The sequence below is a fragment of the Peromyscus maniculatus genome, chromosome 12 (assembly GCF_049852395.1).
Source record: "Peromyscus maniculatus bairdii isolate BWxNUB_F1_BW_parent chromosome 12, HU_Pman_BW_mat_3.1, whole genome shotgun sequence".
NCBI classification, from domain to species: domain Eukaryota; kingdom Metazoa; phylum Chordata; class Mammalia; order Rodentia; family Cricetidae; genus Peromyscus; species Peromyscus maniculatus.
In genome coordinates, this window is record NC_134863.1 from 39,928,996 (window position 1) to 39,946,263 (window position 17,268).

A 17,268-nucleotide genomic window follows, 5' to 3' on the forward strand; every position below is an offset into this window, starting at 1 on the left:
CCAGGTGGAATCTGCCATGGCCCAAGCCAGCAGAACTGTCATGTGACGTCACACAGGCTGTCCAATGTACAAGACACCAAGCAGTCCCATTCTTGCTAATTGCTGAGCGCATCTTCTGGCAGATGTCCAAGGAAAACATTGAAGGAGGGATTCCTTTTATTCCCCTAATTCCAAATAAGGTTCTCTGTGGATAAGGGTTAGCCTTTCTGTGAAGTTGCTGAGAGCTACAGGGTCCCTGGAAAGACTTTACTTTTCCACTAACATACCTGATCTTCCCTCTTTCAGAACAGATTTGTAGTCTCACGAGCCAGGTGAAAGAAGGGATCAAGAATTTAGCTGACGTGGAAAAGGCCAAGAAATTGATTGAACAAGAGAAGACTGATGCCCAAGTGATGCTGGAGGAAACAGAGGTAGATGACCCGGGAGGGGGCCATTCTTAGAGGACAAAGCATGTCTGCTATCATTAGGAATGACAGCCACCATGCCGTGGCACTCACGCAGGTGTTTGCTATATGCTCTGCACCATGCCAGATGCTTTAATCAACCCAGCAAACTCTTGTCTCCATTTTACAAGGGAAACTGAGGCTCAGAGAGCAAGATAATCACTAGTAAATGCAAGTTCCCCGACTGTAATGAAAACACAACCATGACGTGTTTATTTACTTTATCTCTAGCTTAGACCCTCACAGACCGTATGCATGAACATCCAGGATTTTGTTAGACTTTCAGAATATCTGCCCTGTCCCCAACTTTATTGAGTCAGAATCTGTACTTAAACTAGGTCCTTTGGGGCTTCCTTGAGTATTAACATGGAGTCATATTTGCTGGAACACTATTGGCCCATAGGGTGCTCAGTGTATATTTACCCAGAGTTGGAACTATAAATAGATTTGTATCTATGCCTGTTAACGACTCCCATCCCCAAATCTGTTGGTGAGATGAAATTCCCAGTGAAATTCTCAGACATTCAGCCCTCAAAGGCCATCTGTGTGCAGACTCTTTGATGGGGATGTTTTGGGTGTCCTGGAAAAAAAAACTCGTGCTTCATCCCTGGATGCGGACTAGGTAATTGACAGGACCACTGAGATCTGATGCCAAAGAAGATGATGTCCCAAAAAGGAAGTTATCCTTCCAGAGTCACCAGGTGGTTGATGAGTCATTGGCTCTACCGAGACTCTTTGCTCCCAACCGAGTTTCATCTCGAAGCAGCTACTGAAAATCTGTCTGGACACATTGGAATCCACACACCCTTCCAATGGAGGAAATGAGTTTGGAAAGATGTCCAAGCACTTCCCGTTACAGCTGCCTCACCACTACAGCTCTATAAGAAACTGGCAAAGTGGAAGTGCCACCTCACTCTGGGTGCAGTTTTGAAGTAAAGTTCTCTTAGCCCAGTTATTGCTCTTTCTTATGTAAACATTTCATGAGGATCTCTTCATTGTATTGAAAACCCCTTTAATTGGTAGAGTACCCCTTAGGAAGGTTTGTTTGGGCAAAGTTGATGAACTTTCTTTAATTCTCTTTGGGTCTCTGGCCACTCTAACTGGGGACTTTCTACAGCTACCACATTAAATAAAAGAAGTAAATTTTATTGTATATTTAAATACTACAGCAATAAAATATGGTTTTAGTTTTGTATCGTCCGTTGGGATAGTTGTGTGTTAAGTGAACTAGCAACCATTTCAAAAAACTATTAAGGCCATAAAGCTCGTACCACTTAACACCACAAGATGGCAGCATACATCGCGTTGCAAATTCAGCCTCACAAATGCTTTATCACTTCGCACATGTATTTGTAACTTGGGGTTATTTATTTTTTGGGGTGTGGCTTTATGAAAAACTTAATTAGATCCATGAATCCATAAGACTCAAATGATCTCAGGTCACCTCTAACCATTCACTTTCTCAGTACATTCTAGAGGGTGAGTTTCCCCTCAAAGAAACTACCATTCCCTCTGAGGAGATTGCTATCTGAGTATTTGCTTTTGATTTATGTCTGTCAGGAATGAGACAAGAACTAAGGGGGGCTTCTTAAAATTCACAACAGCTTATTTTTTTGGTTGTCGTCTTCGATGTTTGACTATTACTACGTGGTTTTACTCTTTGCGGTAGATAATATCACTCCTCAGAGAAGATAAGGAATTATCCCCACTCTCGGGACTGTCTAGAGTTAGCTGGCCAGCAGCTTGCACTGCACATGTATGCTGCTATATTATCACTGTTCCTCAAGTATTTTGTTGTCAGCGTGATTGGACTTCTTTTACACGTATTTTTCTTGGAAAAGGATATATATATATATATATATATATATATATATATATATATATCCCCTTGGAAGAGGAAATTTCTACTTTAAAAATTGAATAACCCTATAAGAACATCCCTGGAAATAAAGCCCCTGGCCCTTATTATTTGAATACTCAGTCCCAGGAGATATTCCTGCCTATTAAATCCCTCCTCTGTAGTAATAATAATAGTTAAGATTAAGAGGCTCACGTTGAAAGTGTTATCTGCTAAGTACTTCCTAAAGGTCCAAAATAAATAAATACCCCAAACAGGCATTAGCACCTTCCCTATTCTAGCCTTGGTGCTTTTATTGACTCATCCCAAAGATGGAATGAATTAGAAATATTTAGGAGTACTAGATGTAAGTAATTAAATATCAAATACAGTAACAGACTAGATTGAAGTTTTCTATTTAAAAATGCTTTAAAATTTTAGTTCTTGATATATACATACATACATATATATTCTTTATTGATACTGAGAATTGAACGCAGGCCTTCATCCAATCCAGGCAAGAGCTCTATGATTGAGCTGTATCTTTGGTCCAGCCTTAGGCTACTATTCAAAGAGCAAAGGATATCAGAGCTAGATATGATGTGATGAATCAAAGCAGTCACTTGTCCTTGTCTAACTTCAGGGGCCTGTCTTGAATCTACCTCTTTGCCAGGAACTCAGAAGAGAACCTCATTCATGATACGTGTTCTAAGGGAAGAAAATATAACTTTTGTTCAAAAAGAGACTTCATTGGATGCTTTTTGTTACAGGGAGCCCTGGAGAGGAATGAAAGCAAGATTCTTCATTTCCAGCTTGAACTCTCGGAAGCTAAGGCAGAGCTGGAAAGGAAGCTGTCAGAGAAAGAGGAAGAAACAGAGAAGTTGAGGTACTCAGGATTATGTTGCTGAACAACAGCCATGAATGTCAGAGTTCCAGAATGAACAGAACTCACTGCGGGGCTGCTTTCATGGCCCTTGCCAGAGCATGGCCAAAGACACTTGGTCTAACTTGACCCCAGGATTTCCCATTTAGTGCATCCCTGTTTAGAGAAGAATACTATACAGACAATTCTCACTCTCGTGGTTTTCTGCTCTCCAGTGTGGGGAGGACTGCATTGGGTAAAGATCACCTGTGGTGTGTGGGTCTGCTTCTCTGGGTAGAGTCCCATTTGGGTGGAGTCTGGAAACTGAGATGCTGAAACATGGAAGAAAGGACAACAAGTTTGGCATGGTGCTTTCAAGCTAATGTTAGACCAGAGAGAAGGATTCCTTAGCCCCAGCCTGTTCCCTGGGAGAAAGCAGAGTCAAGAACAAGGCTGTTGAAATAGTGGAGTCTTACCTGCTAGGTCACTGTGGGAGACAGGGTTCCCAGTTGCTGGACCCTTTCTGTACTTCCTTGTAACAAGCTGGTGGTTCTAGACACTACACTGCTTAGATTCTCAGGGAAGGGACATGCCATAACCTACATGCCACAGAAGGTGGTGAGGGTGATCAGGAAGCTGGTGCTGGCAAAGTGCTTTGCATCCTACAGATTACAAATTAAACACTTAGAGGTAGGAAAGAATAAATTACCTTTTGGGCTGTTTGCTGTTCCCTTAACCTAGTGGTTCTCCACTTTCCTAATGCTGCCACCCTTTAATACAGTTCCTCATGTTGTAGTGACCCCCAACCATGAAGTTATTGTTGCTACTTCATACCTGTAATTTTGCTGCTGTTATGAATCATAATGTAAATATCTGTGTTTTTCTGATGTCTTAAGTGACCTCTGTGAAAGGGTTGTTTGACTCCCAAAAGGGATCTTATCCCACAGGTTGAGAACTGTGCCTTAACCAAAGCCCTAAGTCTGCAAAGAAGATCATAAAGTAGTCTGAGGTTCAACTGGCAACTTGTTCTCAATGTCTTTGTTAAACAAACCAAACAAGCCCATGCCATGTTAACACATTCTGTTGAACTAGGCTTCTTCCCATAGATTGTTTTCTATCCAAACTTCCAGATGGTCAATATTTAGTGAGGATTCCAAGCCAAGCTTATCCTTCTGTGTGCTCTGAGTTAACTCAGCCCTCATGCACAAGTATTTTCATGGAACTGGCTCTAGTGAAGAAATTTGGTGTATTGATGAGTATCTGAAATAATTCTTTGATAAAGGGCAAACATATAAAGCCCTAATATTTGTGCTATTTTTGTACACAAGTAACAAAAATGAACATCTCCTTTTGGTAGTTAAAAGAAAAAATATGTTTGATCTCAGGTAACGTCAAACCTCAGCTATAAATAAACCAAGTGAGGAAAATGAGTCCTCAGAGAGTCTCTGTCGTGTCAGGTACATCTGAATGTCGGAGAACAGTCCCCCAATTATAATCATCAGTGCAAAGGAAGTCAGAGACGCAAACAGCTAAGGTGAAGAGGAGAGAGCTGAAGGGAACATGAGCTGTGATGGGCTGGAAAAGGAAGGGGCGGCTAAGGCTTGGGCACAAGCTCAGTGTAAGCTTTAGCTGATGACTCACAGTAGCTATAATCAGTACATCCAGCAAGGACAGATGAGCATCTCACAAAACATTGCACACACTGTCCCTGACCCTCCCTGCTCTGTGTGGGTGCAGACTGTAGCAAATGCCTTGCGCTAATCTAGTGGTTTGTTCTGAATCTGGGGCTAGAATAAAATAGAGTAGACTACAAGGGAAATATACCCCAAGCATAGAATTCCAAGCAATCAAGAATCACAAGATAGAGTTTAGATCTCAAAAAGCTACCACCTGAGGGCAGGATGAGGTTGAAGACCCCATGTTCACATCAACCATGTGCATTACCACAAAAACTGAAGTTGTCTATTAAGACAGTATCTGGAAAGTTGAAGGGGCCAAGATGCAGCAGAGAAGGTCAAGCTTTTAGAGTGCAGCACCTATGGACCCTTCCATGTATTCTCGGATGTGGAACATTCTGTCATTCCGGTGAGGAACACTGAGTGAGGCTGGGAGAGAGCCTAGTTGCGGGGAAGAGATCAACAGCTGGTGTGAGATATTCACCTCCTGACGAAGATGTGAGCTCTCAGCGTTGGCAGGATGTTTCATGTAGTGGTGGAGTAGTCGGGACTTCTAAGCTCAGAGATGGCTTGGATCTTTTACATCTTTATTTATTTATTTATTTATTTATTTATTTATGGTAGAGATAACTCATTTTTAAAAAAAGTTCCATTTGCTTAGCCATATTATCAAAATAGATAGCCTTTAAGAAATCTACGATAATCTGAACACAGAAGCAACAGCCAAGATATCAAAAACACCAGTTTTCTTAAAAGATAACTGATTTTTAATTGGTTTATTTTTAGTTAAAAATTCTTTTGAGAATTTCATATATGAGTACTGTATTCACATAACATCTATCCTCTCTTCCCCCTCCAATTCTTCCAATTTACCCCATTCTCCCTCTTAAATTCATGACCACCACCCCTTCTCTTATCTTCATCACCATCATCATCATCATCATCATCATCATCATCATCGCCAGAGGATGGTATTGGATCCTCTGGAGCTGGAGGTACAGGAAGTTGTGAGTTGCCCGATATTGGGTGCTAGGAACCAAACTTGGGTCCTCTGCATGAGAAGCAACAGCTTGTAAACCACTGGGCCCTCTGTGCAGCCTACAGTGTCTCATTTTTCTTTTAAAGACATGCTTGAGGGAGCTCCGACTTTAAACGCTTTTTGGTCCTGTGTGAATGGTGTTTGCAGTCATCACTTAGGCCCTTGTCTTTGGTGCTCCTTAACATTTATGAATTTTCTCAGGTAGCTACAGGAAATCTGGCATTTGAAACACTCACTTTGCTGAAACAGAATCTATTTGTGGATAGAGAATTGGCTGGCAGGCCACACAGGCTTCAGTTTCCCTGGTAGGGAGAGTTACCTGAGGAAAAAGAAGGAGTTCCCCCATTGGAAATCAGGGCAGTGTCTTCAGAATATAAGTGATGTAGAGTATGCTTATTCGTTGACTAGTTTGCAAGGGATGCTGTCAAACAAAACAAACAAACAAACAAACAAACAAACAAACAAACAAACCCCACAGACTGGATGATTTATACAATACAAATTCACATTTTCACAGCCTGGACACTGTAGATCTGAGATCATGATGTGGACGAGCAGTTTTTCCCTAAGACCTCTGTCCTCATCTTGAAGGCAGATGGCTGCTCTCTCTCTGCATTTCCACAAGATCTTTCTATTGGGAGGATGTATTTCTTCTGTCTTCTTCTTCTGAAGACTCTGTGCTATTGGATTCTGACCCTTCCTCAACACTCTCGTTTTACCTTCATTGCTTCTTTAGAGACACACTTACATAGGTTTTTGAAGTCCCATCTCGAAGCACAACACTGTGTTTCCGGTGCTTAAGGCTTCAGCATTTGGAGGCTACATAATTTGATCCATAACAACCTCATTATCTTTATATGCCTGCAAGTTTCTGGGATTCTAATCTGTGAGATGAATGCACAGTACCTAGGGATATGCACTAAATGTAAGACGGAAGACCAGTTTTAACACTGGGTTAAAAGTCAGTATGAAGTAAAAGTTACTATGAAATAAAAAAAAGTTACGTCCCTTATTTTTCTATAACTACATCTGTTGCCCTTTCACCCATTATAAATGTGGTCATGAAAAGTGGAGGCCCCTACCTGTGAACCAATAGCAAACTCCAGCCGTAACCCTACTAATAGTTAGTGGTGCTTCTCTGATCAGCACGAGAGGTCAGGACACACTCTATGGCAATTCAGTGTGGAATCTGACCCATGACAAATACACTTTAGATGTTTGTTGTTATCACCTCTATCAGGATAAAAAAGATAAAAGAATTCTTCCTTCCACTCATCTGTCTAGGACTAGGGCTCTGTTGCAGGGAGTTTAAGAGGACATGTATTTTTGGTAGCAGTTAAAGTTTCTTGATGAATAGCCACCAAATACTGAGGAGTTAAAAGGGGTGAAGTTAATGTTTTTTCTCCTTGAAACCAGAGTTTGAACTAGGTTAGAATGGAAAGTAAGCCACTAATCAAAGTTGTTCCAGAAACCAAAGTTTTCCTACCTTTGATAGCACAGGTAAGGAGGAGAGAGAGTAGATTCACACAATCGGTATGACTCAACCAACACCTTATGGGAGAGGCTTTTAATGGCCCATTGCACCACAGTCCCAATTAACAAATTAGTAGTTATTCCCATGGTACCCAACTATTTGCAAGTAAAAATTCCCATGATTTTCTCAAATTCTTCTTTGCACTCTTGAATGCAATATTAACTGAGCTGGTAGCACTTTACAATTATGGTTTTGTCCAGAGCTTTTGTTCTTATAAGAGAATATTAAAGTATTTCTATACTATATAGGATTTAGTTTTCTCAACTAGCCATTCTCTTTCAAACTCCTAGAGAAAGAAGGCAACACACACACACACACACACACACACACACACACACACACACACATACACACATACACACACACAAATAAACAAAAAACCCACTGAACTCATGTTATTATTGAAGACTGTAGACCATTAGAACAGTATGGCTAGATCTCAGGGCTTGTTTTAATCTCAACCTCAGTAGATCTTCCCTGATGTATTCAGATTTGATTTTTGTAAACACTTGGAAGTAGTTTAAATATTATGTTTGTCTAATCGAACATTCATTCTTCATCTGTAGACGCTCTAGGAAATCTAGAGTTTATCAGCCTTGTTTTGGTTAGGGCTTCTATTGCTGTGATAGAACACCATGACCAAAATCAACTTGGAGAGGAAGGATTTATTTCACCTTACCACTTCTAAGTCCATCACTGAGGGAAGCCGGGGCAACAACTCAAGACAGGAACCAGGTGCAGGGATTGGAGTAGAAGCCATGAAGGAATACTACCTATGGACTTTCTCCCCATGGCTTGCTCAGTCTGCTTTCTTATACCACCTAGAACCATCAGCCCAGGGATGTCACCACCAACAGTGAGCTCTGCCTTCTCATATCAACAACAACAACAACAACAACAATAATGTTAATAATGACAGTAGACTCATTAATCTAATGCTTAGCTTCCTCCATTTATAAAATGGAAACTCTTTAGACTCATTTTGTTAATCTCTGAGAATATTTTTGTTTTAATATGTTTTCTGTAACTTGAAAAATGAGAGGTAGCAGTTTTTAATTTGGGTGTGTGATGGTCTTCCCAAATGTTGCTCTGCAATCAGGGAGAAGCATCAGCAGGCTCTGGGTTCCCTGCAGTCCAGTTTGGATTCTGAAATTTCTAGCAGAATGGAGGCCACCCGGCTGAGGAAGAAGATGGAAGAGGACCTCAAGGAGATGGAAATTCAGCTTTGTGCTGCCAAACGGCAGGTGTCACAGACAACTAGAGCCTTGGGCCAGCTTCAGAGTCAAATGAAGGTACCTTCCAACCATACTAAAGGACAGAGATAGACATAAACCAAGTGACAGAATCCATTGGGCAGTAAAGAAGGAAACCACAAATCTCACTCTTCAAGAAGGCTAGAGCATGCTTACCTTAAAATAGGTGGAACTCTGCCAGGATCATGCATGCTCAAGGACATATCCCATTCTGTGAGTGGGATATTAGATAGGAAGAAGGAATAGACAGAGTGTAGGAAGCCAGCTGCTTCCACAACACCATGTGGGGCATGTTTACATCAGTATGTCAGAATGACAGTTTCATTCATAGCCTCCTCTTGGTGCAAATGGTAGGATGGGTACCATTATTTGAGGGCAACAGCAGAGATTTTCTTGTCAAATAGGAACTTTCTTGGAGGTAAATTCTCTCCTGCTCTAAAGAAAATTGTGTTTTATAACCTAAAGTCTAACATAAGCCACCAGGCTAGAAGAAATAAGACAGAAATTAAGAACAAGATAAGGAAAGAGGAGGAATAACTGACTCCGTAGTGAGCCATCACTACATACCCCTCAGGACAGTAGCTGGTCTTGCTTGCTGTCTGATTTCTAATGCAGAGGGTTTAACTTTCTGGCTTCCTCTCTGTCCCTTTCCTCCTGGCAACAGCTTCCTGCCCTGTTGCTCAAGACACTTTCTCTCTTTGACTTCAGTAAACTGTCCTTGAGCTACCTCCCAGGGTCGGCTTGGAAAGCCTTTTACTTATGAGATCAAGAACTTGGAACCTTGTCTCTGCATCGTGGTGCTCCCCGCTTCCCCTGCTAACAGTAGAACTTAGAGGGATCCATGCCTCAGGCCCGGGTTTTCTCTTGCAGGAGCTCCAACAGCAGCTGGATGACAGCACGTACCAGAACAAGGACCTGAAGGAACAGGTGGCTCTGGCTGAGCATCGCAACAGTCTTCTTCAGTCTGAACTAGAAGAACTGAGGTCTTTGCAAGAGCAGACAGAGCGAGGGCGCAAGCTGGCAGAAAAAGAGCTCCTGGAAGCCACAGAAAGAATCAATCTTTTCCACACCCAGGTAGCACACGTTCATCTTCTCTATTAGCTGGGTCAGTTGGTTGAAGGAAGCAGTTCACATCCCGGGACCGGCTAAGGATCTGTATGGTGGCCATGTCAAGTCTTAGGTGTGGCACTAGATGCACAAGACCGTTACACCTTTCATCCCAAGCATTAGGTTCCCAGAGTAGCTGTAACAAAGCGCCACCAACAGATGTCTTTAAACAAGTTTATTTTTTCACAGTCCTAGGTGCTAGCTATCCACATCTAGGTATTGCAAGAGCCGTGCTCCTGCTGAAACTCACAGAAGACTCAGGTTCTCAGGTTCTCTGTGCTTCTGACGGTTTCCTGACATGCCTTCTATTGATGCCCTGTTTCAGTTCCTAGCCCTCATATGCATTCTGCTTTTGTCTTGTTCTTCTGTGAGTGTGTCTCTGTCCAGATTTCTCCTTTATATAAGGATACACCATATGGGATTATGGCCCACCTTAATGACCCAGCATCAACTTGATTACCTCATTTAAAGCTTTATTTCTAAATAAGCTTGTATTCTGCAAAACTAGGGCTTCAGGGTTCAACATATGCTTCTGTGCGCATGGTGGGGAGTGCCGTGCAACTGTAACGCTAAGCTTTCTGCTTCAAGAATGGACTGTCAGGACATTCACAGCCAAGATGGCAGAGGAGAGAGAAACATTTCTTATTGGTCTAAAATTATCTGCTTGCTACCTTGTTCCCTTGTTCCCTCTCAGTGACTAGATTCCCAGCATTCTGGGAATCTTTCACAACCTTATTAGCTTCTCTCACTCTTCTGGCTTCCCCTGTAAGGTTGTGCAAGTGGTGATGAGCAGGATTATTCCTAGATCATTTTTCTGAAAGCAGAAGAAGCCACAATGACAGTGACAAATGCCTATAGCAAGTGTGTCAAGCACTGAATATTTTTAGGGCACATGCACATGCAATAGCTTAGATACATGTACAAATAATGCCCTCACTGTCCCCAAAGAGGGGAGATAGAAGTAAACAACCATACCGTACTGTTAGAAGTACTATAGAGGACATATGACTCTGCAGGATGCCCAAATAATCCTAAATAGGTCGGGCAGGGACATAGTAGTTTTCTTCCTAGTCATGAAAGACATGGAAGAAGTGGGACAAGGTGGTGGAAAGAAAAAGTAAGGAAGTGGATGAAGTTGGAGAATTTGGAATTTAAGGTAAACTCATATAGTAGAAGACAGTGCAGTTAGGAGAGATGAGAAGAAATAATGTTAAGAGACAGGTAGGCTTAAGGTACCAGGACCTTGAGTGTGAGACTAGTGGAGCTTGAATTTGATCAGCAGATAATTGGAGCCACTGAAGAATTGTGAGCAGCTGGGGGTGAAGTTGTTAGATGCACACTTTGGAAAGTTTACTCCGGTGACCATTGAGAAGGATAGATTAAAGCCTCTGAAGTCAGTTTGCCACTCTTGGGAGTGTTGAAAATATCTTGGGTCATCTTAGTTGTCATAGTGACTGGGAGGTGCCATTAGCATTTTTCTGGGCAGGGTCCAGAGACCTCCTTTGAAGTACCCTATGTTTCATATCACAAAAGTATTCCTGCTGTTCCCAGAATGTCAGTAGTACCCTCACTGGGAAATGAGTAAATCAGAGCTGTACCTGCCACAAGGTGTTACAATTACTCTGTGTCTACAGTAAATTCTTGAAATGACATCATCTTTCTGGTTGCTGTGGATCAGGAACAATTATGTTGTAGGGTATGCATAATTATTAACAGGTTAACTCATTTCAACACATGCCTTTGTGTGTATTGGTCAGTGTAGAACACTTGCCTTGAGTGTTCAACCCATTTGCAACAGAGAAAACCAAAACCCAAACCAAAACCATAACAAGTTCTTTTTCCATTAAGGTTTATCTTAATGAAATGTGGCATACTGGATCATTTTCTTGAAAATATATTACCCATTGTTGTAATTGGATGTTTCCTGTCCTGACTGCCCATTCCCAAATACCCAGTAGCCACTTCCCAACTTACCACACATAGGCTTATATTAATTATAAATGCTCGGCCAGTAGCTCAGTCTTGTTACTAGCTAACTCCTATACTTATATTAACCTATATTTATTTTATGCTTTGCAATGTGGCTCATGGCTTGTTACCTCATTTTCTACACATCTTGCTTCTCCAGCAGCTGGATTGCATCTCCCCCAACTCTCCTGACTCTGTTCTTCTTCCTCCCATCTTTCTTTCTGTGTCAGGCTGTCTCACTACTCTCTTCTTGTCCTGCTGTTGGCCAATCAGTTTTCTTTATTATTATTAATAATGGGCATAATCCACAGCACATTGTCTGCCATGCATACTAACTACTGCTGACAAGTCACTTGACATGCATGCTGTAACTGATAATGTACTGTATGTCCCAATGTGAAGACAGAGGTGGGAAGAGAGGGAGGGGAGGAGGGAAAGAGAGAGAGCGAGCGAGAACAGCAGGATATGGTTTTGAGGGAGGAACATAGAACAGTGTATTGTAGTATGCTGCTTCATTTTTTTTTCAACTTGACACAAACTGAAGTCAGCTGGAAAGAGGAAACCTTAGTTAAGAAATTGCCTCCATTTGATTGGCCTGTAAGCAAGTCTGTGGGGCATTTTCTTGATTAATAACAGGGCCCATCCCATTGTGGGTCTAGGCAGGTGGTCCTGGTTGTATAAGAAAGCAGACTCAACAAGCCATAGCCTGCAAGCACCACTCATGCATTGTCTCTGCATCAGATCCTGCCTCTAGGTTGCCTGGACTTTTCTTGGTGATTGACAGTATAAGCTGAAATAAAATTTTACCTCCCCAAGTTGGTCAGTGTTTTATCACAGTAATAGAGAAGTAAACTAGGACTCTTAGTTAATGATGCCTTGGACTGTAGGGCAGTTTCTGAAACTTAAGAGTCATTAACACGAGCATTCCAATCCTTGGATCTCACACTACCCTACAAGATCCTCATCTCTGCAGCAGATGCAGGCTCAATAGACTCTCAGGTGCTGCCCCTGTGTCCAGCATTCATCTAGGAGACATGCACTCCTCTTAAAGACCTCTTGCTTTGAACAGACATCTGAGTACAACTCACACAAATGATCCTCTGCACCTAATACCTTAACTTTCCTCCTTCTAAAAATGGGAGCAGGGAGACATGGAGGCATTAAACCTGCAGAAAGGTTAATTGTCATCTCCTTAGGAAAGTTGAAGCGATTGCTACACAATCGAATCAGTGTTTAGACTTGTACCATCCTCCACCCTGAGAGACCTCCTACGGAGTTATGTGCAGGGAGAACCCATAAGATACTTCAGGAAAATACACTTCATTTCCCCCCACCACACTGAAGGCACTGGAAATCCTGCAGAGCACAGGGCCTGCCCCTCCACAGGATGGAGAGAGGCATTCTTGATGGTGCTGTGGGAGGCAGGCAGAATCTGTGAGCCTGGGCTACCTTCCTTCTTTGTTCAAGGCTTAATCTGCCTGAGAAAGGCGATAACTGGAGGAAAAGTGAAAGGATGATGAGAAAGGACGAAATGAAAGGAGAAATGAAAAGTGGGAAGCCCGTGCTTTCTACACACGCTCTTTGTGCTGAGGTTTCACACGCTCACAAAAGCCTCGCTTCAAACACAGGGCAGATGTAGCAAAGGGGCCTCGGCCTCCAGTGTGACAATCAGGAAGAAACTGGGGCAGCGTGGCTACAGATCACAAAGGCCTCCCTTTAATGGTGTCCTAGGGGCTGGGGCTGGCTTTATGTCCTCTGTTTCCCTCCACCTCCTCCTCCTCCTCACTGCAGAGTAAGACAGGAAGGCAGGTGGGCAAAGAGGGGAATCCATTTTCTTCCTGCAGCAGCATGCTGGAATCCTCCAGGTGGCTGCAGGTGACTCTGACTTCTGCTCTGGGACATTTCTTTCTATCACACTGAAAAAGCAGAAAAGCATTCCTCGATAAGTTAAAAACTAAACCCATATTCTGGCTTTGGATTATTTGAAATGACCCATTCTGATTCAGGATTCTGTCTCTTTTCTCCTGGCAGTGGTTCTCAACCTTTCTGATGCTGCAGCCCTTTAATACAGTTCCTCATCTTGTGGTGACCCCCCAACTATAAGATTATTTTCATTGCTGCTTCATAATTGTAATTTTGCTACTGTTATAATCATAATGTGAATATCTGATACACAGGATGGGTCTTAGGCAACCTCTGTGAAAAAGGTTTATCCACATAGGGGTCGAGACCCACAGGTTGAGAATTGCTGTTCTAAATGAAACCCCTTCGTTTGATTGCTTTTTGTGCCCAAACCACCACCTGGGGCTGGAATTCTTACTTAACTGCATATGGCTGATGATGATAAATAGCTCCTACCCAGAGCTACTTGCCTGTGCATTGCTGGTCTCTGGTTGCCTAACTGGAATGCTATTCTTCCTTAGAACACAGGTCTCCTCAGCCAGAAGAAGAAACTGGAGGCTGATGTTGCCCAGATGCAGAAGGAAGCTGGAGAGCTGTTGCAGAGGTGTCAAAGGGCAGAAGAAGAGGCCAGCAAGACAGCTGCTGAGGTGGGCCTGTTGACTGTCTGCTCACTTCTGTCCTCCAGAGTTCACTAGCGCTATAGCCCAAAGGCGAGACCTGCTGCAGCCCACATGGATTTCATTGATCCTCATACAATCAGGAGGAGGTTAGCTGACCTGTGGCTTCCCCATTAGCCAGAACACTTAGGCCAACTGGCTGTTGTCTTCTAACCCCCACCTTGACAATGAGAAGGAGTGACTGAATGTCTAAAAGCCAGATCCTCTGAAAACAAGAGTCTTTTTAAGGTTAGCTATTTTTTTTTCAGTTGTGAATCAGTATAACTGGTGTCTAGAAAGAATTCTTCCTGTGCTTCCTTACAAATTTTCATTTTTCTTGGGTATGTAATGGTTTTATGCTGATCATGAGAAGAGCAGTCAAACCACTTATGGTTTACAATCCATACTATTACTGGGGTAGCAAAACTAGACTGGGAAGGCAATGCTTGGGACTGGTGAGCCTGCTTTATTGGTAAACTAAAATTTTTGATGGTGGCATTTTCCTAGATGGCACTTAGTTCAGGGTTAGTTGCCAATCTCAACAAGTTGCGAATCTCATTCACCCACTATGAGCAGATGCTACGCTTCTATTAAAAGGCATAGCAAAAAAAGGGGGGGGGGCTGGAGAGATGGCTTAGGGGTTAAGAGTGCTGACTCTTCTTCCAGAGGACCTGAGTTCAATTCCCAGCACCCACATGGCAGCTCACACCTGTCTGTAAGTCCAGTTTCAGGGTACCTCGACACCCATGGCAAAACCACAAATGCACATAAAAGTAAAAATATATATAAAAAAAGGCATAGCAAGTGAATAGTACTATTGAGAAAAAGTTATTAATGGAGAAAAAGTGAAGGTTGTGTGTTCAGGGCCTGGGACTGGACGTCTCATGACTTGTTACGTAGGCCTGAGCATGATTTCAGCCTCTGCTTATCTTTTGAGGGCTTTTCAGGAGTCTGTCAAATGTGTGGCTATATGCAGCATCACATCCCTGCTTTATGAAAGGAAGCTAGTCCTCATGTTTACAATGTTGTGAGAACTGAGGAGACAGGGCTTTCATCTAGATTTTACATAAACAGTGATAGTAATGGTCCTACTTCTTAGGAAAGTTAATGTTTGAACATGGAATGTCTCCCATTGGCTTATGTGTTCGAACAATGGGTTCGAACCAATGTTCGAGCCAACGGTGTTATTTTGGGATGTTGGGAACCTTTAGGAAGCAAGGCCTAGCTGGAGTAAGTGGGTCCCTGGGAGATGAGTGTCCTGGACAATCTTGATGCTTCCTGACTGCCAAAGTGATGTAACCAGCCTTGTCATGTTACTGCTGCTGATGCAGGGATATTTCCATCCCCTTTTGGGGTTCTTAATCTCAGAGTTTGAGAGAAAAAACCCAGGACAAGCTAGCTGTAAACTTCAACTGTTATCCAGGGGTGGCGAATGGAGGATGATGGATGGAAAAAGCCACACCATTTAAGCTGGCCTGGAGCTCAGACATGTGACAGACAAGTGGCCAGGGCACAGGGAGGGAGGCATTAAGAAAGAGTACGAACGTCCACCATTTTGGGGAAACCCAAAGTGTTAAGGAAAGCATGCTTAGAAAAAAGGATAGAAAGAAGAAAAGGGAAAATGACATGTTTTTTTCTGGGTAATTCAGTAAAATGAGCAGGTGTATGAAGTTACACATCTATGGTGTGGTAAGCTATTGCCAAGGAGCCAGGAGTCCGAGAACAAAAAGTGTGGTATCTCATTAAAGGAAAAATTATCCTGCCCATCTCTTCTTCATTGTAGTTTAAGGTAAACCCTCTTTCCCAGGGGTTCTTCGCTAGGCCGAGTGACTGATGCCTCCACCTAGATAGAATGTTAAGCCTCCACCCAGGCCAGAGAGTCTGCTTGCTTGCCCAGAAGGGTTTTCCCACCGTCTAACAGTGTCACAGCTGCAAGCTGTTCCTGCCCCCACGTCTTCCCACCAGGTGGATCTGTTTCCCCTGAGCCATGAGCCATGAAAATCCTTCACCCCGTAACAATTGTTCCTGTCAAACATTCACAGCAACAAGAAAGTAACTGATAGACATGTCGGTTTCCTATTTTCGTCATGACTTCTTGTTATTATAGAAAATTTCTGAAGTTGGATAGCTTTCTAGAGCAAAGAGGCTTGTTTAGCTTGTGGTGCTGTGAGTTTAAAAGGCATCGTGCTAACCCTGCTATGGTGAGGACTTCATGGTGGATGGTATTGCACTGGAGAGAACACAAGTGGGAACGAGCTCTAAGGCTGTCGGAAATCAGAGAGCATGGGTTCTAACCATTCCTTTTGAGACATCCCCGGTTGGTCTAAGGCTATCCCATTAGGTGGCTGTTCTTAAAGATCTTAGCTCCCAGTATCACCATATGGAAACCATGCATAGTGGCAACCAGATAGAAAGATCTATTCTTGGACTAAGCACACAAGAAGAGGAATCAGCTTGAATTGTACTGAGAAGCCAAGTCATTGTACATAGGGTTAAAACCCAAAGTAGGTTTCATAGCTTACCTTCTTTGTGTCAGATTATTTGTATAGAGCGTGTCTGATGCTATCAAATTCTTGGAGCCTGAATGTGTATACAGTAGTAAATCAGAAGATACATACTTTTATAGGTATTTTACTACATTTTTCTGATGCCTTACATGACAGCAGTTATTTTACTCAGTTACAGATATTTCCCCATACTTTATTCAGTTAAAAGCCATTCACACAGTCATCTTGCTTTCAAGATGTGTTCTGTCTTGTATACACGACACTTTGTTTTAGGCTTTTTTTCCATCAATAATCACCCCATGTGGCTGCTTCAATGTCTACTGGCTGATTTGATCAAAACCCAAGGGAAATCAGGGATTAGAGAGAGCAGAGTGGAAAGAGATTAAATATACAGAAGTCAAGCATATACCCCCTTCCCCTATGAGGTCAGGAACCAAAGCTCACTGGAATATGATCAGCTGCCTACAGGATTATCTAAGTCACT

The 17,268-nt window shown here is 42.6% G+C and overlaps 1 protein-coding gene across 1 annotated transcript in view; it reads left to right on the forward strand.

Annotated features, from left to right (window-relative positions):
- Myh15 (myosin heavy chain 15) overlaps nt 1-17,268 on the forward strand; it is a 123,272-nt gene that overhangs the window by 88,228 nt on the left and 17,776 nt on the right. The window contains exons 32-36 of the mRNA XM_006989993.3: nt 286-410; nt 3,051-3,166; nt 8,491-8,683; nt 9,515-9,718; nt 14,143-14,268. Of these exons, the coding sequence (XP_006990055.3) occupies nt 286-410; nt 3,051-3,166; nt 8,491-8,683; nt 9,515-9,718; nt 14,143-14,268 (764 nt within the window). The remainder of the gene's footprint in view (nt 1-285; nt 411-3,050; nt 3,167-8,490; nt 8,684-9,514; nt 9,719-14,142; nt 14,269-17,268) is intronic.